This window comes from Tiliqua scincoides, chromosome 5 (assembly GCF_035046505.1).
Source record: "Tiliqua scincoides isolate rTilSci1 chromosome 5, rTilSci1.hap2, whole genome shotgun sequence".
Taxonomy (NCBI): domain Eukaryota; kingdom Metazoa; phylum Chordata; class Lepidosauria; order Squamata; family Scincidae; genus Tiliqua; species Tiliqua scincoides.
Window position 1 is genome coordinate 138420135 of NC_089825.1, and position 23788 is coordinate 138443922.

Genomic DNA, 23788 nt, shown 5'->3' on the forward strand with positions numbered 1-23788 from the left:
TCCCTTCTCCACATTGGCCTGTTTTGCGGCCCAGTCCTGTCCAACTTTCCAGCACTGGGGCAGCCACAATGCAGCCCCAAGGTAAGGGAACAAATGTTCCTCTACCTTCAGGAGGCCTCCAAGACTGCCTCCCCTACACAGGAAGCAGTGCATATCCCATAGGCACAGCAGCACCCACACTGGAAAATTGGATAGGGTTCAGCCCTTATTCGCTGCACTCATCAAGGGATGGCACCTGCTGGGCACTCCTTCAGTCCAAGGTGAGCAGGGTGACAGGGATGCATGGAGAGGAGTCCCATTTAAACAATGTTCTTTCCTATACGCCTCTCACGTCTTCAAATATGCTTTCTGGTTGCAGGTGAAGCTGTTTCTAATCTCCCAGGCTCTTCATGTCTGATGGGTTCTAATATTTACTATATTTCCTGTGCTGTTTTAGGGCCGAATCCTATCCCATTTTCCAGGGCTGGTGCTGTTGTGTCAGTGGGGTGTGTGCTGCATCCTGTGGTGGAGGGATAATCACTGGGGTCTTCTCAAGGTTTGGGAACATTTATTCCCTTACCACGGGGCTGCATTGTGGCTACACCGGAGCTGGAAAGTTGGATAGGATTGGGCCCTTAGTTTTCTCTGTTGAATGTTGAATATATTTAGTGATTGAACTAAGGGGGAAATGCAGGATACTCTTGATGAAACCCACAGGTCCACTCCCCCAAAACTCTCCAAATTACAGCTCAACATGCAATCTTCTTAAAACAATAATAAATGGTGGCAGCACAAAACCGAAGGTGAACAAGCCCCACCTGCCCCTTGAATAAAGCATTTGGACCCAGTCCTATCCTTTCTCCCCATCCTGGAGCCTTCTCGCATCTCATTCCTCCCCTTCCATGCCCCATTTTGCTTCCTCCCTGCCCCTGCTGCTGGCAGGTTTGTCATCAGATGGGGAGCACTGTTCCCTCTTGTGGCAGTGCTCCCAAAATGTCTGCCAACAGTTGCGCCGACAGCAGCAATTTTATAGAATCATAGAGTTGGAAGGGGCCTGATTGGTCAACTAGTCCAATCCCGACAGTGGAACTGTTTCTTTTCCTACTGACCAGCACCTATAGCCCCCCCCTTTTTTAACCTTGACTGTACTGGGGCCTGAAGATATTTCACAACATAGGTAGATTAGAGGTCAGAATGTGGTTGCCAACAGGAACCAGTCAATGGTCAGATCAGCAGTGAATCAAGAAGAATTTGTTTGCTGTCCCCAAAAAGGTGTGGTAGTTTTGCAGGTCTCAGTAACGATTCCAAATAACCCCCCATTTTTGCAACCTGTGAAAGGAGCAGCATACATGGAGGCTGCTATTCATAACATACCTGGTGACAACATCAATTCTCCCAGACAGTTGCAATTGCCAAGAGAATCCACCCTACCTGCCACCGCTGGACATTCCGAAGATCCCATGTGCCTCCATCCCCCTTCAGTTTCTGTTTGGACTTTGATGACTCAATGGCATGGAGAGCATGCGCTACAGCAGAAACAGCATTGTAGATACCATAGCTCTGCCCAGACATTTTCATTTCAAAGATGGACTTGGGCAGGCTGCTCAATTTCTCCTCCCCAGTGCAATCTTCTGCTCCTGGTATATGTAGACCAACTGAAGGCACAAAACACTGACATACAGTAGACCAGAAGAGTCAGAAGTGATAAAGATTAAATTTGTTAAGATTTATTTTCTCAATGATCCTCTGGTATCCTTCCACGTCATTTCTGTGCAGTGAAAAGGACAAAGTGCCATTGAAGGACTGTGGTGTGAACAGATCCAGATGGAATACGGAAGAGAAATCCCAGTGAGCTGTTATGATCCAGACCCTCTCTATTGGTTTCATTTCATCATGTTCACTTTTGGACAGAATCTTGCGCAAACCCTCCATAGAGCGTAAACCCCCATGAACAAGAATCACATTGCTTTTGGCTGAGGAGATGGTAGAACGTGTTTGTTCCAGTTGGTCATGAATCTGCTTCTTCATTTCTCCCAATAAGGACTTGAGCATTGGAACAACTTCCCTGAAGGGAACACCAGAGATGTTTTCAGAGCACAGTAGAATCTTTCACAATCTGCAAATGTCAATCAATGCCCCCAAATGTGTGACACAATAGAAGTTTGATTTCAATTTGTGTTCATTGTCCAGCAAATATTGTGGAGACTTCTGATGCTGCAGTCTGTGCAGGACTACTGGAGTCCTAATTATATTTTATGCATAATTTCACATCTCAGAGTCTAATTAATATTTTTAAAACGTTTAGGAATAGGGATTTGGAGCAGAGAATTGGGTGATATGTGCTTAGCTCTTTCCCTACTTACAGTTTCTCTACTAAAAATTCACTTGTATCTTCCCCCCCCCCCCCCAGGATTCCAAAGAAAGGCCAACACATGTTAGGGGTTTCCCAGGGAGAACTGGGGCTAGAGTCCAGCAGGAGCCAGGAAGGAGGGGAGAGGAGAGAAGCTATGGGTGAGAGACAAAGAAGAAGATGGGTTCCTGGAATTTGGGCTGCAGCTGAAGGCAGGATCTTTTTATAGTTGCCTGTAGCCTGAACCAAAGAAGGCCTGGAGGATCTGAGACCTCTTGCCATCAGTCCTGCTTCAAGGCACACTACTGGCTTGGGTCATGCTCTCTTGGGAGGTACCCAGCACCACATGCATGTGGGGCTCAAAATAAAAAGAAATAAAAGTGCTTCTCAAGCAACACAGCAAAGGAGATTAGATTCTGCTTGGTAAAAAAAAAAAAGAAAAAAAAGGCACCAGGGCTCTAATACACATTATACCCAGAAAATCAGGTACTGCATTATTTAATACCTGATGATGAATACCTGAATATCTAACATGTTGTGGGCTAAACAAAGCAGAGCCATTTTAACTCATAAATCTTGATGGGAAACATGCTTCTGACTAAAGATAAATTTAGTAATGAAGTATTTTTTTTTCTGAATGTACAGGAGGATATTTGATCAGACTTTTCACTTGGACAGAAGTTCACTTTTCAAATATTAGGTACTACTTACTAGCTCCTGCCCCGCCCAATGGTTAGGGATGGCCCAGGAGCTTTACCCCCTCTGGCTGGCTCCTTGTCCTCCCAGGGCATTTCCCTGGGGGGTTCCCTTGGGCTGTGCTCCCCCTCCTTCGGCTCACCTTCCTTCGTCCTCCTCCTTCCCTGCTGTGCATCACTATCAGGGTAAGTCCCTGGGAGACAGGTACTCAGGTAGGTTGGCACAAAGGACACCCAATCACTGCAAAAGTCAGCCTGGGGCTATTAACTTTACCTGGGCGTGGGGGGTTCTGCTGGCCTCCAGAAAAGTCCAAAAGACTCAGAGATTGGAGCTCTGTGCAGTCATGGGGGCTGTGAGCCTCCTGGACCCTGCTAGAGGCCACTGCAATCCTACCAGGTAAGGTGACAAGCCCCTGGGTCCCCATGGCGTCATGATTACTGCAGCACTACCAGGGCCTGTCAGTATTGCTTCATCTTCAAACTACATAAATCTCTTTAATTTACGCTTTTATTGGCTTGGATTCTCCATAATGTCTGGTGCAAAAGATCTTCGTACTTTACTATAAGAACACAAACAGGAACTTCTTTTGCTATCTCTGGAAGGGAAATGGGCCAACAATAAATGCATCAACAGAGATAGGCACTCATCATGATTTTATTATCTAGTGATTGCTTAAAACATACTAAATGATTTTCTAATTATGAAGAAGATACAACCTTGTCCATAGGATTACATTTTAAAATGCAGTGAAATAGACAAGGAAAGAGGAAGCATGTGATGAACTGGGAACATTAGTCAGTACTGCAGATACTTGTTTCTTACCAGCTGCGCTCTGGTATTTAGGTTAGGTCTCAATACAATAATATAGCACTTGGGGAGAAAAATGCATCCTAGTAGCCCGGCACTGGAAACCAAGATGGAGAAGATCTCCACGGCCACCATATATTCCCCCTGGTGCTCAGATATGCTAGGAAAAAGGACACCCAAACACTGCAAAAGACCAGCATGCTGAAGGTGATCAGCTTGGCCTCATTAAACGCATCAGGCAATGACCTGGCTAAGAAAGCCACAGTGAAGCTTATGAAGGCCAGAAGCCCCAGGTAGCTCAGGACTAGATAGAACATCTATCTAGAACAATAGGACACCGCCTTGGAGGAGAAGGGAGGAACGAGAAATTAGATTGACCCTGAAATGTCAGATTGGTGAAAGTTGAAATGAATCTCAGGATTATGTCCAAGAGGAATAGTTGGGAATAAAGAAGGAATTCACATGAGTTTTTATAAAACAATGGACATATCTCAAGGGGTTCATGCACAATGCTACGGACGAAGGTACTCAAGCAATTCAGTCAGGTGACAAAATTCTTTTTCCTTACTAAGTTTTCTTTGGTGTTAAGCTGGGGCCTCAACACAATAATGTAGAATTTGGGGAGAAAGATGAAACCCAACAATCCAGCACTAGAGAACAAGATGGAGAAGACCTCCATGGCCACCATGAATTTCCCCTTGGTGCTCAGGTAGGCTGGCACAAAGGACACCCAAACACTGCAAAAGACTAACATGCTGAAGGTGATCAGCTTGGCCTCATTGAAAGTATCAGGCAACCTTCTGGCCAAAAAAGCCACCCAAAAACTGACAAAGGCCAGAAATACCATGTAGCCCAGAACAATGGAGAACATGAAGGTTGAGCCTTCATTGCACTGCACTATGATCTGAGCTATCAGGGAGTGCGCGTCAAGCTCTGGGAAGGGGGGAGACACTGCCAGCCACGCTGCACAGAGGCTAGTTTGGATCAGGCAACACACCACGATGATGGACATGGCCAATCTCGTCCCTAACCATTTTCTCATCCTGTTGGCTGGTCTGGTGGCCATGAAGGCCAGGACCACAGTGAGGGTTTTGGCCAACACTGAAGAAACTGCCCCAGTGAAAGTGATGGCAAACAAGGTCTGCCGGAGAATGCAGGATTCCTTTCTGGGCTGGCCAATGAACAGAAATGCGCAGAGGAAGCAACACAGAAGGGAGAACAGCAGGGCACAGGTGATGTTCCAGTTGTTGGCTTTGACAATGGGGTTGTTCCTGTGCTGAATGAAGCTCCCCACGAGCACAAGTGTGATTGTGGAGAGCAGCAGAGCAGAAGAAGCCAGAACGATTCCCAGGGGCTCTTCATAGGACAAAAAGGTTATGGCTTTGGGGATACAGTGATCCTGGTTCCTGCTTGTATGCTGGTCCTCTGAGCAGTCACTGCAATGATCTGCATCTAAAAGAAACATGCAGGGATTCAACAGTTCAAAGTATACTTGCGTCACCTGAGCCTGTCTGGCAACAGTGCAGTGCAATCATAGGATGAAGTGTGCTAATGAATACATACAAAAGAAATCACTCACTCCAATGTTTCTTTGTCTACATCCATGTATGTAACATCTAGATATCCTTTGAATGTCAACCCTCAATAAATCTGGCATAAGGCTTTACCCAAAGTCAGCTGTACTGTGCCTAGGAAGTCTGTGCTGTCATGGGGGGCAAACAGCTGGCCAGCAGAGTTGTGTATAGGCTGCCCAGTCACCTGTAGGTCTCCTCCTCCATTTTGCTGATGCACTTCCGAGGAGAGTGAGGGAGTGTTCTGAAGCAAGGTTCAAGGATTAGAGCCTGGTGCATGTTGCTGCCACCAGGATCCTCCTCCTCTCTCCCCTGGCCTGATCTCTCCTCACCCACAACATGCCCCACTTCTGACTTACCGGCATCTGCAGCAATGTGGTTCCGGATCTGCAGCTGCTTTGAAGCAGATGGTTGGTTTGGCCCAGTGGTGGCACCAGCTTCACGCCATCACTGGGCCTTTGACAACAGTAGACACCTGCCCCACTGTCCTAACAGTCCCATAGGACTGGGCCATACGTTCTGCTGAATTGTTGCTTTACTGACTGCATCAGTATGATGAATTTAGGATTCCAATCCTAAATTGTTGCTTTACTGACTGCATCAGTATGATGAATGTAGGATTCCAATCCTAAAGGTTCCTAGCACTGGTGCTGAACTCCAGTGCTGGCACTGGGTGTTGTAAACATGTCGTAAAGCACATTTACGGCACCCTTGGAGTAGGTAGTTCTGGATGAAGAATGCCATGTAACTGTGTGGAGAAAAGTGGGACTGCCAGGCAGTGGTATGGCCTTTCGGTTTTGGGATGGCGTTCTGTGCGGGGGAAGGGGGAATGGGGGAAGAGATGTGGTGGGAAGCGTGTGGGAGCGGCAGATGCCTCCTCCGCCAGATCCTATCCTCTGTGTCTGACCTAATAGCTTGACATGAAGGTTCTCACATCTGTGCCAGCAAAATAGCTGGTGCAAACATGAGAAGCCCCATCGCGGGACCTGAGACATTCCTCGGGGGACGGGGACAAAAGTTCCTGGATGCCACAGTTCCTCTGAGTGCTGGGAAAGAAAAGATTGGGCTGGAAGTCCTTTGAGCAGCTCATTTCCACAAACTTCTGGATCACCGATTGGATGGATAATCACCTTCTTCACTTACCCAGCTGGCTGGAAATCCTCCCTTCAGAGCACTGAGCACAGTCATAGCAACAGATCTGCTCCCCCTGGCGTACCACCTTTGTCTGTCCAGGATGGCAGCTCTCAGTGCATGTCAATTGGGGCAGCATCTTCAAAAAACCCAAAGGAAAGTGGTTTAATACGGAAATCAACTGTTTTCTCTTTGCTGTGATGTTTGGTTTGGTTTGGTACTGAGAATACAGTAATGACATATAAGTCACGTTTCTGTAAACATCTATATTTGACATGTGCTCCTCTGACCACATATACTGATTAATTTACTCCTATATTTATATATGTTTCTTGCCAGATATTACTCAAGGTGGTTTACGTAGGCAGGCTGTAGACCCAATAAGTGTCCTTTCAACATTGTTCTATATATGAATCAAGATGTTTTCCTTCCATGGTTACTTACCCTACGTACCATCCCTTCACCATATTCAATTCAGCCTCACAATTCATAGGAAGATATGGATAAACACAAAAACAAAAGAGCATAGATATCATATGCCTGGGCATGCATGAGCTTTGCATGTGTTATCCATGGTTGTTCATCCTATTCTACAAGCACAAGCATTACAACAAACCTGCCCCATTTGTCCGTGTTATTCTTGCATCACTGTTATGATAACCACAGAAGTCTGGCAGATCCAGAGTAAATCCCAGTGAGTACCATAGGGCTTGCTTCGGAGTAAGTGCAGCATGCACTGGAAGATTAATTCCCAGACATCTGCTGAAGAGTACTTCCATGTTCTTCTGCAACTGTGGAACTATAGCTCAGCAATTACATAAAAGATCCTTCCCACCTGATCAAACTTCTGATTCCACACAATGGCGCTTCCATTAACGGCAAACTCTTCTCCTTCAGGAGCCCAGGGGTCCACCTTTCCCACCCGGATTCTTTGGAAAGACAGGTTGTGGAATGTGATGGTGTTGACAATATCAAAACCTGTTGCCTGTTCCCCATTTTTATCAAAGAATATTTCTTCGCCCGCACTATTGTTGAAGCGAATGTTTCTCAGAAAGTGGTGAAGCTGATTGGAGAAAAAGAAAAAGAATACTCAGGGGTAAACTGTTGAGCAGGAGTTCTTTTGATATCACTGGAATCTGCGACCTTGACCTTCTGGCGCTGAAGAGACTGTGATTATACATGCAGGCACATGGCTAGGTCATTGGACACCTGGGGCCCATACATTATTGACACCTCCCCCTGTATATGACATAATTATTTTCAGTAGTAGTCATGACATGAAATGAATAATAATCATGGCCAGAAAATAAATATTGTTAACATTTCCTGAAAGACTGCATACAAGCAAAACCTATGAGAACATTTTTTTCTATGTGATGATTATAAACATTACATAGTTAAACTTTCTCAGAGTTATTCTCACCCCCTCCTCTTATTCCCAGTCCCCATTTCCACCAGAATTCACAATTCATTTAATAACCCCAAAAGTTATCCTTCAATCTATTGCTCCTCTAAATTAAGTCCCTTTCCAAATGGAAAGGACTCGGGTTTAGACAAACGAAAGTGAAAATATTGTCTCACTTCTCGCTCAGTCCAGTTGCATTGCAAGAGTGGATCCAAGTCCATCCATGGGAATGCAGGGGTGACCGTACACATTAAAGGCTTACAGGAAAATCCTACCTTCCATGGCTGAACAGCCCAAACATCCGCTGTGCCTCCAGTTCCCTTTAATCTATGCTTGGATATTGAAGAGTACATGGAATGCAGAGCATGTGCTACGGCATGAGCAGCATTGTAGATATTGTAGCTCTCACCGGACATTTTCATTTCAAATACGGAACTGGGGAGACTGCTGAGCTTCTCCTCCCCAGTGCAGTTCCCTGTGTTTGGTAGGTACCAGTTAAACTTGGGGAGTGAACACCAAAATGCAACTGACCAAAACTTATGTATGAAAGAAAACACAGGCTGATGTGGATTTATTGCCTCAAGGAAGTCTTCATATCCAGGCACGTCCTTGGTGTGGAGTGTGTATGACAAGGTACCATTGAAGGATTTGGATGTGAATAGAACCGGGTTGAATACTGTTGCAAAATCCCACTGAGATGTCTTGAGCCAAACTTTCTCTGTTGGGTCTTGCTTTGCTTTTTCATAAAATGTTAGAATCAATTGCAAACTCTCCATAGATCGTGACTCTCCATGAACAACAATCACGTTGCTCCTGGACATAGAGACAATAGATCTTACGCCTTCTAAACGGTCATAAAAGGGTTGGTTCACTTCCACATACGTCTTTAGTCCTGAAAGAACTTCTGTAAAAGCCACACAAATGTTGTTTTGGAGGAGCCTGGGAATGAGAGTCCTCAGAAATGTTTCTCCAGTGTCATTGTCTGAAACGAGGAGACCAATCCAGTTCCATTTGAAATGCCGAATCAGTCGAACAATCCCAGTGTACTGAGATCTTGCATTTGGGACCATCTGGTAGAGGGAAGGGAACTGTGTTCTGTCACCCAGTGCAGAGTCAAAGAAGTCATAATTGAGCTAAGGGGAAATGAAATGAGCTTTTTAGGGCAGACAAACATCTGATGATTACTAAATAAAAAGGTCCTCTCTCAAATGCCTGGCAGGTTATATAGTAGATTTTTTTGTACTTGATCCTGTAACAAAAATTTGGAAGTCTCCATTTTCTGGGGTGTAGTGTTTTGGGCAGGATGACCAAGAGGCTTAGGATAATTCATTCAGGCTCCAAATCTGTCCACACTTTCCTGGGAGTAAGCTCTATTGACTATCATGGGATTTACTTCTGAGTAGACAGGCATAGGTTTGGACTCTCAGAACCCACTCCTGTCCAACTTTCCAGCTTTAATTCTGCTGTCAATGTGTTATGCACTGCATCCTGAAGTGTGGGGCATTCATGGAGACTTCCTCAAGGGAAGTTATTGGAGAAAATATTTTGCCCACATACATTTGCCGCTAATTCAGTACAAATTATTCCCTCTTTAAAGTGGTTTTTTAAGAATTTAATCAGGTTTTGACATTTTCACACATCACTTGATTAACATTTGATTCCAACTCTGTGCTAAATGGATAGAGAAGAGTCTTCTGTCTTCACTTGTTGTAGCCCAGATTGTCTGCTCTCCTAGCAATCCTAGTGTCTGTACCTCTCTCTAGATTAGGGAACACACATACCTGTGGGATCCTGTAGATATTTAAGATGTGGGGCATCAACTTTGAGTTCTGAGGAATGAGCCCCCCAATGACGACAATGAGCTCCTTTTCCTTGCTGCAGACGTAATTAAGGGGATGCCCCTGACCTGTGAAAAGGAGACGCATAGTTCCAGAACAGGACCCCCTGGCATTGTTAGCGTTTTCAATCGGTAAAAAATTCAATGTCTTGTTTGTCAAGAGGTTGACATCTTTCTCGATTTCGAACCTGGCAAACATCATGGCAAAGAGACGATGGAAGTACTTCAGAATTACGCTGAAATGAGAAAATCATGTAGTCTTAGGCTCTGGTTCATAGTCAATATGGTGAATGGAAATGCTTCATGCTCTTTGCATAGCCCTTACTCGTGCTTAAAATCAGGTTGATGGGACCACAAGCAGCTCTGCTTTTATGAACTTTCTAGCTCTCACTATGCTCAGTTATATGCAAGGAATCCCTGGTAACATCTTTTGATGCCCAACAAGGAAAAGAGATGGAAAATAATATTATCCTATCACACTAGTTCCTTCTGAACAAAAGTCAGAAGGGATCTGGTCACCTGGCCCGCTGGATGTGTCCACTCATCTTCCCATAGTTTATGGGTGGTTGAACAGGATGACATTTTCTTCTCCTGGAACAAGCCAATGAGGAAAGTGGAGTCTCAGTTCCCCAACTCCTGACAAGGGAAGGCTGGCTCGAGAGGTTTTGTTTCTGTCATGGAAGAGCCCTTTGCTCATGCCTAGATGACCTTCAAGGGTAGAAAGTGACAAACAGATCCCCTTATAGTGCAGGGATTGTTTCATTAAAAACTGGTTTTGTGTTATTTTGAAGATGCTCTAAGAGGATTTCCTACTTGGAGGCAGGGGTTTGGACTAGATGATGCTTTAGGTCTTTCCAGCTCTATGATTCTATTATTCTTTACTTTGCCACTGTATGCATGTCTCCTCATTGTGTTCAATGGGGCTTACTTCCAGGTCAATGTGAATAGCCATGCAGCCCTAATGCCTAATCCTATGGGCACCTTCTGTTGATGGAGCAAGTGTTCCACCACTGGAATCCCTCTCCACTACAGAAGCAGTGACAGTGCATGCAATGGAGCCACCAGTGTGAATGGCTGGCAACTGTGTGTGTGCACCACCAGAAACCTCAAGCTCCCCCCAGAGCATGCAGTGTGCATCTCCACCTTTGAGAGTGGCAGGGGATGGGATTGGACAAAGTCTCTCTCATCAAGTATCCATTTTGCCTCCTTTGATCTATTTCCTTCTGCATTTTAAACTCTTCCAGCTTTTAAGAAACCAGCTTTGTTGCTGACATAGATCCAAGTGACTGCATTCGATCCAGTCTGAGGGCTTAGCCTACTGGCACCACCACTGTCACTGAGGCTCTCCCTCAACATGCCTCCCAGCCTGATCCTTCCTCTGACCCTCCTCTGCTGACCCGCCTGCTCTGGAATGGGATCTGCACTCCTTCCACATTCAGGGGCCTCCAGCCATTTGTGCTGGGGGTCTGTGCACTGCTGAAGCTCAAGCCTTGGGCTGAAGGATTGCAAGTGCCATCAGCACAAGGCCCGGATCACACAGGCCAGTAGTCTTGGCAAATTCGCCCCATGATTCCTACAACTCTTCAAACTCCTGTAGCAGATACAGATAGATCACCTTTAACAAGCCTGGCCAGTGACTCACTTAGCCTCTCTAGCTTCTTGTCACGTTTGCATCCAAGTGGATGACACAATTAGCACCTCCATCATGTTCTCCTTGACATGTCTGAGTCCAGGACTCTTGTCTAGGTTGGAATCATTTAAGGGGAGGCCTGAGATCAGCCTCAAGCATTCAACATATGATATGAACATGTGGTCAGTGTTTATGGGATTGCAGCCCTAGCAACTGCTTATGATTAGGCCGAGTTGTATGAGTGAGTAGTGAATACACTGCAGCAATTTTCAACCCCTGTGAGTGGCACATTGGTGTGCCACGCACGGTCTGCATGTGTGCCGTGGATGTTTGGGGAGGGTCATTTATTAGGCCACTGGGGGATGTGGGCACTCTGACTGGCAGCTGGGTGTGCCTTGTCCAAGAACCCATGGTGAGTCTTTACAATTTTACACCCCTGACAGTGTGCCATGAGCTGAAAAAGGTTGAAAATATCCGATACACTGTATTGCTTTATATTTTGAATGCACATTTTTGCTGTTGCATTATTATCCCCACAATAAAAGTGATCTATTGTTACACCATCACCATTGTGCCCCATAGCTCTTGTGTGTCATTCCACTGTTGTGCCATTGACCTTTACACTCGAACCTGCAGGCCTATTAGCTTTCCTCCATGTGTGGTCATGTTCCACGTGTCTTTAAAAGCACACCCACTAGCCAAACCACTTTAGTGCACCGGCTGCAGCTCACATAACCAAATGTTCTGTTCCTTCCTACAAAAAAACTTCTCCACACAAGGATAATGAGCAGGGAACATCAAATGTGTTCAAGACTAGTGTTCACCCTGACATCCTAGTTCTCTAGATGCAGGGGTCTTTTGGTATATGTGAACTTGAACTCACTCCAAGCCACCTCTAGTGCCCCCACTATTGCCACCAGTCCCAAAGTATGTAATCCCAAGGAATTTTTCTATATTTACAACACTGATTTTAATCAGAATTACTAGACATCAAAACCACAACCCAACTTACAGTCTTTCCAGGGAAGATACATCTGGAGTTTCTTTAAAAGAGAGATCTTTCTGCTCAACAGTACCGAAAGAGGCAAAGACACCAATAGTTACGTCTGGAGACAGATGGGTGTTCTTCTGCCTACCCCACCTGGACTGGCAGTTGTTGACGACACTGTAAGGCAGTTGCAGCAGCAGCACTGTTGACCATCTGAACAGCAGCATGTCTGAACCTCAGCCCCACAGCATTCAACCAATTTCCAGTGACTTCCACACATGAGGCACCATGAACACAATCATCAGTCATGAGGAGAAATGACGGTAGAGGGGCTGAGCAAAGCCCCACTGCCAAGTTTCTCTCATGAGGTCTTCATACTCAAGCGACAGACACCTGGCTGTATGCAGTGAATACCCTACACCTGCCTCGTGTAGCTGGCTTTTCAAAAGCTGAAGTGCCCATTTTATCCTCAACTCCCAAGTGGATTCAGCTGTTTTTGTTATGAATTTTGAAGGTGGCTTCAGATTATCCCTGGGACTTCTCTAATGGAAGGCAGTGATTTCGATAATGACCAGGCAGATGATCACATTGAGAAACTTTTTCAGATGTCTGCAAGGCTGAAGAAGCTGTGTGTGTGTGTGAAGAGCCCTACACATGTAGGACCTAATGTTTCGTGTTGGATGGGTGGGTGGTGATCAACAGGTGGAGGAGGTTTAGGATGCAATCCTAACCCCTTAAGTCAGTGCTTACGTCAGTGCTTACGTCCTACCCCTTACATCAGCACCAACATAAGGGCAATTCAGCTCTGAGGTAAGGGAACAAACATTCCCGGACTTTGAGGAGGGCTCCATGCACCCAACTGCAGGATGCAGCACACATCCCATTGGCACCGCTGTGCCAGTGCTGGAAAACACTGACATAAGGGGTTAGGATTGCGCCCTTAGAGTCCAATTTTGAGCTTCTGGACATCCAGAGGAGCAGCAGCACCTAAAGGCAACCGCTGCATCCTGAGTTCCATGTATGTACCTGCAAAATAACCGGCGCAGTGTTGAGAGGTCCCATGTCAGACCTCTCCACTGCATGGATCCACTGCATGGATGCCCGATGCAGTGTTCTTGATCCAGCGGAGCAGAGCTCCACCAGTCCCGCCCCTCTCCCTGCAATGCTTACGGTGTGCTCAGGGAGTCCCCGAAAGTGTCCACTGTCTGGTTTGTTTGCCTGGTTTGTTTGTCTGTCACTCCCACCTTCCCAGACATCTCCTGTGCCTCCATTTCCCTTTAATCTGTTCTTGGATATTGAAGAGTACATGGAATGGAGAGCATGTGCTACAGCATGAGCAGCATTGTAGATACTGTAGCTCTCACCAGACATTTTCATTTCAAATACAGAACTGGGGAGACGGCTCAGTTTCTCCTCTCCAGTGCAGTTCCCAGTGCAGTGCTTGGTAGATACCAGTTAAATGTGGGGAATGAACACTCAAATGGAAATGACCAGACATTATACAAGAAAGAAAACAGAGGCTGATATGGATTTATTGCCTTAAGGAAGTACTAGAATCAATCGCAAACTCTCCATAGGTCGTGAATCTCCCTGAAGAACAATCATGTTGCTTTTGGACGCAGAGAGAATAGATCTTAGTCCTACTAGACGGGGATAATTCTGGTGGGGCCCTTGCAGCCCCGCCACCATTTGCACTGCCCCTCCCCCTCAGCACATGTGGCAAAGGTGGGAAAATACAGACATTGCAATGGGCTGCCTTTTGGAACTGAGGGCTGTGGTGCAGCTGTTGCTGGGGCTGGCAGGCTGCCCGGCTTCAGTCTGCACCAATCTGGCAAGCTCCCTGTCGCAGCTCTTCCATGCTGACACTCCAAACGTCTGAGAAAGAGGTAACGTGGAGCAGGGAGAGTCACAGGTGCCAGATGAGCAGCTCCATCATTTCTTTGATTTTATTTGAAGAATACGGACTTGGATGAGAAACCAATTCCTCATTCCTGCCACTGTACTGCAGAGGGCCTGTAGGGTGAGCAGGATTCTTCGGCTGGATTTGGATGGCCTGACTCGGAACCATTTAGGTCTTTCCAGCACTGACATAGCTGTGCCAGTGGGGCATGTGCTGCACCCTGCAGTAGGGGGGCAGCTATGGAGGCCTCCTCAAGTTAGGGCCATCTTTGTTCCCTTTCCTCAGAGCTGAAAAGGGGGTGAGGATTGTGCCCTGAGTGTTTGAAGTCAGTCACGAGCACCTCCAGTGGTGCTCAAAAATAAATCCAAGTCAGTCTAGGCAGGTATAAAGTATAGTAACTGGTGCTGTTGCAAGGTGTTGCAAGATTCAAAAGCAAACTCAGTAGGCAAGACTGGTGATCGTCTGCAAGCTTTATTTCTTTGCCAGCAACAGGCATCTCAAGGGACTCCAGTCTGAAGCAGTGAGATCAATTTTCCCAGTCTGAACCTCTCCCTTATATTTCATTTTGGCTCCTTTGTTTGAGGAGTTTTGCACTTTCCATTGGCTGGAGTTTGACATCATAGATGGGGCTTGCTCTGGGTTGGCCGGAGATAGCCTTACAAACATTTGATTGGTTGGTTTCAAGTTACAGGTTTCAAATAAGGCAATACCATACATTTAAACATATAGAAAACTTTGTTTCCAAGTACCAGTAGAGTGCGCTGGGTTGTTGGCAACCTTCAGTCTCTAAAGACTCTGGTATCGCGCTCTGAAAGGTGGTTCTGGAACGGCGTCTAGTGTGGCTGAAGAGGCCAATTCGGGAGTGACAATCCCTTCCACACTGGGAACAAGTGCAGTCTGTCCCTGCACTGTAACCTCAATTATATTCAGAACTGGCTTTTGGCATGTCCTTGTACTTATTTCTTGGCATCCTTAACTTGGATGGCCTTGGCTAGGAGCCATCTGTTTATCTCTTACATTCCTTCTGCTAGACACCATGGGGCTCTCTGCCAACCTTTGTTTAAGCTGAGCTCTCTGACTTTCCTCTATTCCATGTTGTGATTCCCTGTATGTGACCTGTTACCTTTGGATGTACAGTGTAATTTATTTAATACAAGACAAACTAAATCCTTATTGTAAAAAGGATTGCTTTCAGAAAACTTTCTCTTTTACTTTGACCAAATTATAGCTCCCTCTACAGTCTCTTGTAGCCCAGACAAAGGCTCTCATAGATATTTCTGTTATCTTCTGTCTAGCTGGTTCTGCAGGTGTCTGTATCTCTGTTTGTTAGAAAATCCTATTTCACCTGTCAACAGATAAGCCTCTCTCACCAAAATGTTGCAGAGCCATGTACTTTCCCTGCTCTGTCCATAAGCAGTTGCCAAAAGTCTATCTGAGATGCAACAAATTCTGCAAGTCTTTGAGTTCTCAAGGTCTCAGAGATACAGGCTTAGGAATGCTTTTGCCAAGACATCTGCCTCTGCCAAGGTTGCATTTGAGACTGGTGACTTAAGCATTTCTAATAATAGAATCTAATAGCTTTTTACTATTCTGTGTATTTTTATTAAACATTCTAACAGTTAAAACTCACTTTCATACTACCATGCCTTTATATATATGTTGATTACACTCTTAAAGACACTAACTATTAAATATTGAAGAATTATTGGCAAGCAAGCAATCATAGTAATCTTTTTAGCACTTGCTAAGATGCTTTTGGTATAATACCCACTAAATAGCTCTCCCAGTGTTTAATTTATGTATATGAGACTGTCTTTTTGGTTTAGAAAGGAAACCTCAAAGCATTATGATTTTAAATCTGCAAACATGCTTTTTGCCAAGGGTTTTCATTTGCTCATTGTTCTCTGTTTACAAGCAAGGAGCTTGAGATGACTTGGGAGTTTCCCTCTCTCATCCTCCCTTTTCACAAGACAGTGCCTTCACTGTGCGCATTGTTTGGAACTGTTATCTGATGCCTTGGTATGCTGCCAAGAGCTTCCTGACATTCTGCCAAATCTAGCTGCCAGCCTGCAGTTTTCAGACCTGGTTGAAGAAGAGACTAGCTTTTAAGCTTTTTGTAAGCATCTCAGCTTCTAAACATTTGCCATAATAGCATAACACTCTTTTAAGCATTTATCTTATCCATTCTGTCACCTTCTGTCAGTGCTACAAAACTAGCTCTTGCTAACAGTCTGGTCACAGCCAGGTGAACCAGCTTCTGCACCAGCCCTGCCCTCCTGCCTCGGTGTCCCTTTTTTCTGGCACTTTTCTGCTCCCTTCACTTCTCTTCAATTGCTGGCAGTGTTTTCTTTGCCTGTTCATGCCTTTTTGCCCTTAACAAGCTCCTCCTTTCCCGGTGCTCTTCATGGCAGCCACTTGCCAGTTGCCTCTTGGCTTTCGCCTCAGGCAGCCACTTTCGTCCTGGGCGAGTCCACTCCCTCTGAGGAGCTGAGCTCCTGGCTCTTTCCTCCTCCAGCCTGGGGAGGGTCCTGATCACAAGCCGCGTAGACTTCTTAGGAACTTTCCCATTTGCTGTGCTTGTTTCTGCCTGGCCGCTTCCCTCCCCTTTGGCAGCACAAGCATTCATCTTTGCAGAGACACAAGTTGACCTCCCACTGCTTACTCTTAATATGTGAATTTATTGGCATACAACTACAGAGTAATATCAGATGACAAAAGGTGGCATATATATTAAAGGGGGAACTTAGAATTTACTGTTAGGTTGTTCTACATAGTGAACAAATGTGTGGATTCTTAAAGCTTCTATGTGAGTGTCTGTCAGGATGAGGGAGGCCTGTGTGTGCTGCTTGTGCTGCCCCAGTTGCTTCCTCTCCCCACCCAGCTTGTCCAACTGCAGCGGCCAGGGAGTGATCAGTGAATAAAGGCTTCCTGGGTAGATGATATGATGTCCAGGGAATAAGGGGACAGGTTAAGGAGGCTGCCTGTCTCTGCAAGAGGATACAGGCCTGCTTGGAACTGCTCATTGGAGTGAGGCCACCTCTGAACTTCTGCAAGGCAAAGCAAATCCAAATCAGGAAAGTCAGATCATGAGGGTTGCACAGCCCCTTTCAAACCCTCTTTGTTTGTCATTTCTTGCTTCATTTATGGGGAGAGACCTCCCTGGGGAAAAATTAGGATCTATTTGAATATTGGAACCAGAGAGCCTGAGGGGTGGTGGCTCTGGGGAGGGGCTGGATCTTGAAGATCCAGGTCAGCCCCTGCTTGGCCATGATACTTTTGGGGTGACTTTGGCAAGTCATTGTCTCTCAGTTTAACCTCACTCACAGTGTTGCTGTAGGGGCAAGGGAGAGACAGAACCATGTGCATTACCCTGAGCTCCTTCAAGTAAAGGTAGTATAGCATCTGAGAAATAAAGAAGGGCCAGGTCCTGTCTGGTTTTCCAGTGCTGGTGCAGCCGTGCCAATAAGACACCCACTGCACCCTGCAGTGGGGGAGCAGTCATGGAGGCCTCCTCCAGATAGGGGAACATTTGTTTCCTTTCTTCAGGGCTGCATTGCAGCAGCAGTGGTGCTGGAGGATTGGATAGGACTGGGTCCTAAGTGGTCCCTTGGGAAGGCATTGATATCAGGGTGGTTTGTTTGCCACTCCTTTGGCCCAGAATAGTGTCATTGCTATCACTGGCTGCGTATGTCTTTATACAGCACTCTCAAATGTTTTGTAAACTCAGTCAGCACTCCTGGATTATCAGAAGGGCTACAGGTTACTCCTTAATCATCAATGAAGATTTCTACACACATGATTGGGGACATGCCCTTTAATTTACAGTGTTTTTAATAATCATAATCATAATCATAATCATAATCATAATCATAATCATAATCATAATCATAGCAGCAGCTTACTTACTGCACACCATGCTTGCTTGACATTACTAAGACCATTAGATGGAGGCTCAGGTCTCATAGGCTCCTTTGTTTGGTCTTCCTTACTATGGCAAAACGTGTTCCTGAGCAGCAAGATTAGATATGTATAGGGGATTGATCAATCGCATTCTCTGTATTTTGCATCAGAATGCTCCCATTCCTTCACTATTTCCCCATAAGTTTAGGTCAGTCTTAGCTCAGGCCACTCATGACCAAATTGCATTCAGGTGGTTAATTCATCCCCATCTTATATGGGCTATGCCCAGTGGCATAGCTAAGGGGGTGCAGGGTGTAGCAGTTGCACCGGGCATCAAGCTTTAGGGGGGCAACAACCTGAGCTTGATACTAGTGACCAAAATTGTGAAAATCTTGCCATGTATAACTAATACCATCATATTATATATCATTGGAAAGGTAATTCAATGCAGAATGCAGTTAAACAAACCAGATTGGAATATCTGTATTCTATCAAAAGTTATGGCCAATTTACCAGAAAATGAAAGCACAACTGTCTTATAGAACAAAAAGTGGATTTGCTTAACTCCAAACTGACCTGAGTCTGATTGTTCTGAGTGCCAATGAGATATTCTTATGATACAGCATGGAACCAATAACTTTTTATTTATTTAATTAAATTTGTTTTTATCATGTGGGGGCTACAAAATCTTCTTTGACCCCAGCTATCAGATTGATGCCTTAGCTATGCCACTGACTGGGGGGAGGCAGCAGAGCAAGTGGGTGATGAGCTGCTGGGGGGAGGAGGCAGGTTTCCGCCCAATTTTCACTTTTTAAAAAGCCTAGGTGTGATGTCACTTCTGGTTGTGACTTCACTTCCAGGGCAACATTTTGAGCTTGGCACTAGGTTACATGATCATTAGCTACACCACAGGCTATGCCAGCAAGTAGATTAGGCCTTCTTGGGCCCATGGTTGTCTGGCAGTGACCAGCAAGCATTCAGCACCCTATTTTGGACTACATTTGTAAGTTGTTTAGTCCAACCTTTCAATAGCCCCTGGTTGCCTGGCAGTGCCACTCTCTTTTCAGCACTCTGTATGGGGCTACCTTTGTAGGTGAAGCAGGCCTTCAATGGCCCATAATTGCCTGGCAGTAGCTAATGACAGTTCAGCACCCTATCTGAGGCTATATTTGGCCCATCGTTGCCTGGCAATAGCTGGCAAGCATTTGGCACCCTATATAGGAGTTCCTTTGTAGGTTCAATATTACTTTATTGGCCCATGTTTTCATTGCAGTAGCCAGCAAGCATTCAGCACAGTATATGGGACTACGTTAACAAGTGAAATAAGCCTTTACTGGCCCATAGTTGCCTGGCAGCAGCCAGCAAGCGTTCAGAACCCTCTCTGGGGCTATATCTGCAGGTGCATTTATTTGCCCATGTTTGTCCTGCAGTAGCAGCTGGGCATTCAGCACTCTATGTGGGTCTACATTTGTAAATGAAGAAGGCCTTTATTGGTCCTTGGTTGCAAGGCAGTTCTCAGCAAGCTTTCAGCACCCTATTTGGGACTATGTTTGCAAGTGAAGTAGGCTTTACTGGCCCATAGTTGCCTGGCAATAGCCAGCAAGTATTCAGCACCCTATTTGGGACTATGTTTGCAAGTGAAGTAGGCTTTACTGGCCCATAGTTGCCTGGCAATAGCCAGCAAGTATTCAGCACCCTATATGGGACTACATTTGTAAGTGAAGTAGGCATTTACTAGCATATAGTTGCCCGGCAGTAGACGGCAAGCATTCAGCACCCTATATGGGGCTATGTTTGCAAGTGAAAATGGTATTTATTGGCCAATGTTTGGCAGGCAGTGGCTGGTGGGCATTCAGGACCCTAGATGCAGCAGAATTTGCAAGTAAAATAGGTCTTCATTGGTCCGTGTTTGCCTGGCAGTAACCAGAGAGTTTCATTCCCCTATATGGGGCTACACTTACAAGTGATGTTCTTTAGTTGCCAATGGTTTCCAGGAAGTAGCTGGTGGGCATTTAGCACTCTTTGTAGGAATAGGTTTTTATGAGTGAAAGAGGACTTCATTGGCCCCTGGTTACCTGGCAGTGGCTGGCAAGCATTTAGCACACTGTATGGGCTACATTTGCAAGTGAAGTAGGCCTTCATTGCCCAGTGTTTGCCTTGCAGTGGCTGGTTGGTATTCAGCACCCTACATGGGTGGGCTGCATTCATTCAGAATTGGGGCAGCATCTGTTGCAGCAGTATTAGTCTTTCACCAGTGGATATTAATGCATCGGCCAGTGGAGGTTGGTCGCTTCTAAGTTCTACCTAAGTAAGTACTAGGCCAATAGGCTATGTGCTGGCCTGGCCTGCGGATGAACAGAACCTGGTATGATAGGTACCACTGAGTGAGTGTTTGGGTGCCCGGTGTGATGGGCGTCCCATGTGGGGGCCATGGCTGCGCCTGGTCAGGGACTAGTGTGATAGTTCCTAGTTCTTTTGCGCAGTGTGATGGACACTTAAGGCGTACTGTTACAGGTCTTAGGTTACAGATTCAGGTTACTTACACTCCTTTCTGTATTTTCAGGTCACTGCACAGTGTTCCCCACCTGTGTCCGCATCATTCTTATGTAATTATTGGAAACTCCACTGTGGTTTGGGCGAGGAAGAGGGCAGCGGCCTTGGAATTTGGCACCCAGCTCGACTTGGGTGACATGGCGGAGATCTTGTGGGCTTTGAAGAGATGTATGCTCTGGGGCCAGCTACTCCCTTTACACGTTTTGTGCTATTCCCACCAAGGTCCTGTCAGCAAGCGAAAGACTCAGATTTTGGAACATTCTGGATTTTGGAATTCCAGATAAGGGGTAATCAACCTCTCTCTCTCTCTCTGTCTCTCTCTCTCTCTCTCTCTCTCTCTCTCTCTCTCTCTCTCTCTCTCTATCTATCTATCTATCTATCTATCTATCTCTGTGTTTGCTTGTGTGTGTATACACATTCTTTTTCATCAAGTTAAAAGCAGGGCTCTGCTGGAACAATAATTGGGCAAAAAAAATGACATATGAGGAAACTTTTCTAATGTATTAAATGCATGCATGTTCCAAAGTGTTTTACAAACATCAAAGTAGTTGGACTTAACAATTTTTTTAAAAGACAAACCATAAAAGTGAGGGGGGAAATAACGAGACAAATAAGAAGAAAGAGAATTTCAGTCAGGTAGCAAAATCCTTTTTCCTTACTAGCTGTTCCCTGGTATTCAGTTCAGGCTTCAGAACAATAATGTAGATTTTAGGGATGAAGATGCAACCCAGCAATCCAGCACTGGAGGCCAAGATGGAGATGATCTCCACGGCCACCATATATTTCCCCTTGGTGCTCAAGTAGGCCGGGATAAATGATACCCAGACACTGCAAAACACCAGCATGCTGAAGGTGATCAGCTTGGCTTCATTGAAAGTATCTGGCAGTTTTCTGGCAAAGAAAGCCACGGCAAAGCTGATGATGGCCAGAAAGCCCATGTAGCCAAGCACAGTGTAGAACATGGTGGGTGAACCTTCGTTGCATTGCAATATGATCTGAGTGAATTGAGAATGCATGTCTGATTCTGGGAAGGGGGGAGACGTGGTCAGCCACACTGCACAGATGGCACTCTGAGTCAGAGAAGAGAGTATGATGACCAACACTGCCAGCCTCTTCCCTACCCATTTCCTCATCCTGTTTCCAGGCTTGGTGGCCATGAAGGCCACCACCACAGTGAGGGTTTTGGCCAACACACAGGAAACAGCAATGGAGAAGATGATGCCAAACACGGTTTGGCGGAGAAGGCAGGTCACCCTCCCAGGCTGGCCAATGAACAGAAAGGAGCAGAGGAAGCAAAGCAGCAGAGAGCAGAGGAGGGCACAGGTGATGCTCCAGTTGTTGGCCTTGACTATGGGAGTATCGTGGTGTTGAATGAAGACCCACATCACTATTCCAGTGACTGCAGAAAAGAAGAGAGCCAAGGAAATCAATGTAATTCCCAAGGGCTCTTGACATGACAAGTAAGTTATTGTTTTAGGGATGCACTGATCCTGCTTCCTGTTTGGGTGGTGATCTTCTGGGCACTTGTGGCAATCTTCTGCATCTGGAAATAACAAGCAAATTCATGCAAATATAGTACAGGAGAACTTGCACACAGTTTGTGATTTTATTTAGTTATAGTTCCACATACCGTTATTTAAATATTGTCATATTCTGCTCTATGGATTATAGCGGGCCTTTCATCGCCAGGATTGGGCTGTCACATGAAGCCACTTACAATGGTGGAAGGCACATCCACTTTTGGAAAATGGCGGCCAACAGAGCAGGCTGCACTCCATTGGTGGCCATTTTTATGAGTGCTGTGTCATGAGGCAGCAGTGCTGCAGCTCAGCCAAACAGACCCTGCAGAACCTAGTAAGGTAGCAGTGGGGGCAGGGGATGGATAGGAGGGTGGGTGGGGAGAGGTGGTTAGTGGCAAAACTGGGTGAAGAGGGGGAGGAACAGGGGCGTGGAGGCAGCAGGAGTTGATATCACTTTGTACTCTTTTACTTACCTGTCTGGACCGAGATGCTATCTTCAGAGCACTGAGTGCAGTCATAGCAACACACCTGGGCACCCTGAAGAACAATCCTGCTGTGTCCAGGAGGACAACTGTCAACACATGTGGACTGTGGAAGCATCTATCAACAAGTAGAGAAGCATCACATTGAGAACCTGAAACCAGCCATTTCTTCCTGTGTTCTGTCATGTTGAGTTCAACCTATTTACCCACTGAGGTTCTAAGAGGGACTGATGGAGTCTCTGTGACACTCAAAATACCATGGTGCAACAGGGCTGAGACAACAACAGCACCGAGAATGAAGGGTTCTGGGTCAGAGCACAACCTTCCTCTGATCTTTTTCTGCTGTGGATTCTACAATTCAGGAAGATAATAGAAATCCTCACTTGGTTGTACTTGTGATTCCACACTATGGCACTTCTGTTGATGGTGAACTCTTTTCCTGCAGGAGCCCAGGGGTCCATCCGTCCAACACGGATTCTATGAAAGGACTTATTGGGATATGTGACTGTGTTCATGATGTCATATGGAGCTGCCAAATCCATGTTTTCATCAAAGAATATTTCTTCCCCGACACTATTGTTGAAGTGAACATTTTTCAGAAAGGAGTGAAGCTAGTTTGGAAGTGAGAAAAATGTGAATGAGCTGCTTTCAGTGGTCAAAACCTAGTGCAACTTCCCTGAAACTATTGGATTTGTTACATTCACACATAAGGTAATGGCCCTATCCCCAGGGCCACAGCACTAGTCTTAAGTGAGCGGCCCTGGCAGCAGCCATCACAAACGTACTGTAAAGTGATGGAATGCTTATAGTTATTAAATGCCATTTGAGGCACATTTGCCTGGAAGTAACCCCATCTGAACTCAGTCTAACATTCCTGTAAATGTAGACATGCATAAGAATGCCCATAAGAATCAGTGATTGAACTGTGGGGGAAATGCACCACGTCCTGGATGACATTCATAAGCACACTCCCAAACTCCAACCAAATTTGTCCAAATTATGGCCCACCCTGTAGTCTTCTTAGAAATGACTCATTAGA

General features: G+C 45.7%; 1 protein-coding gene across 1 annotated transcript; it reads right to left on the reverse strand.

The window, feature by feature from the left end:
- Positions 1–5206: 5206 nt before the first annotated feature.
- LOC136653846 (vomeronasal type-2 receptor 26-like) lies at positions 5207–23291 on the reverse strand. Its single transcript, XM_066630726.1, has 5 exons — positions 23133–23291; positions 22741–22867; positions 21407–22290; positions 7370–7597; positions 5207–5284 (listed from the first exon to the last, which is right to left on the reverse strand). The coding sequence occupies exons 1-5, from the start codon at positions 23289–23291 to the stop codon at positions 5207–5209; spliced, it is 1476 nt and encodes a 491-aa protein (XP_066486823.1).
- Between the last annotated feature and the right edge of the window lie 497 nt (positions 23292–23788).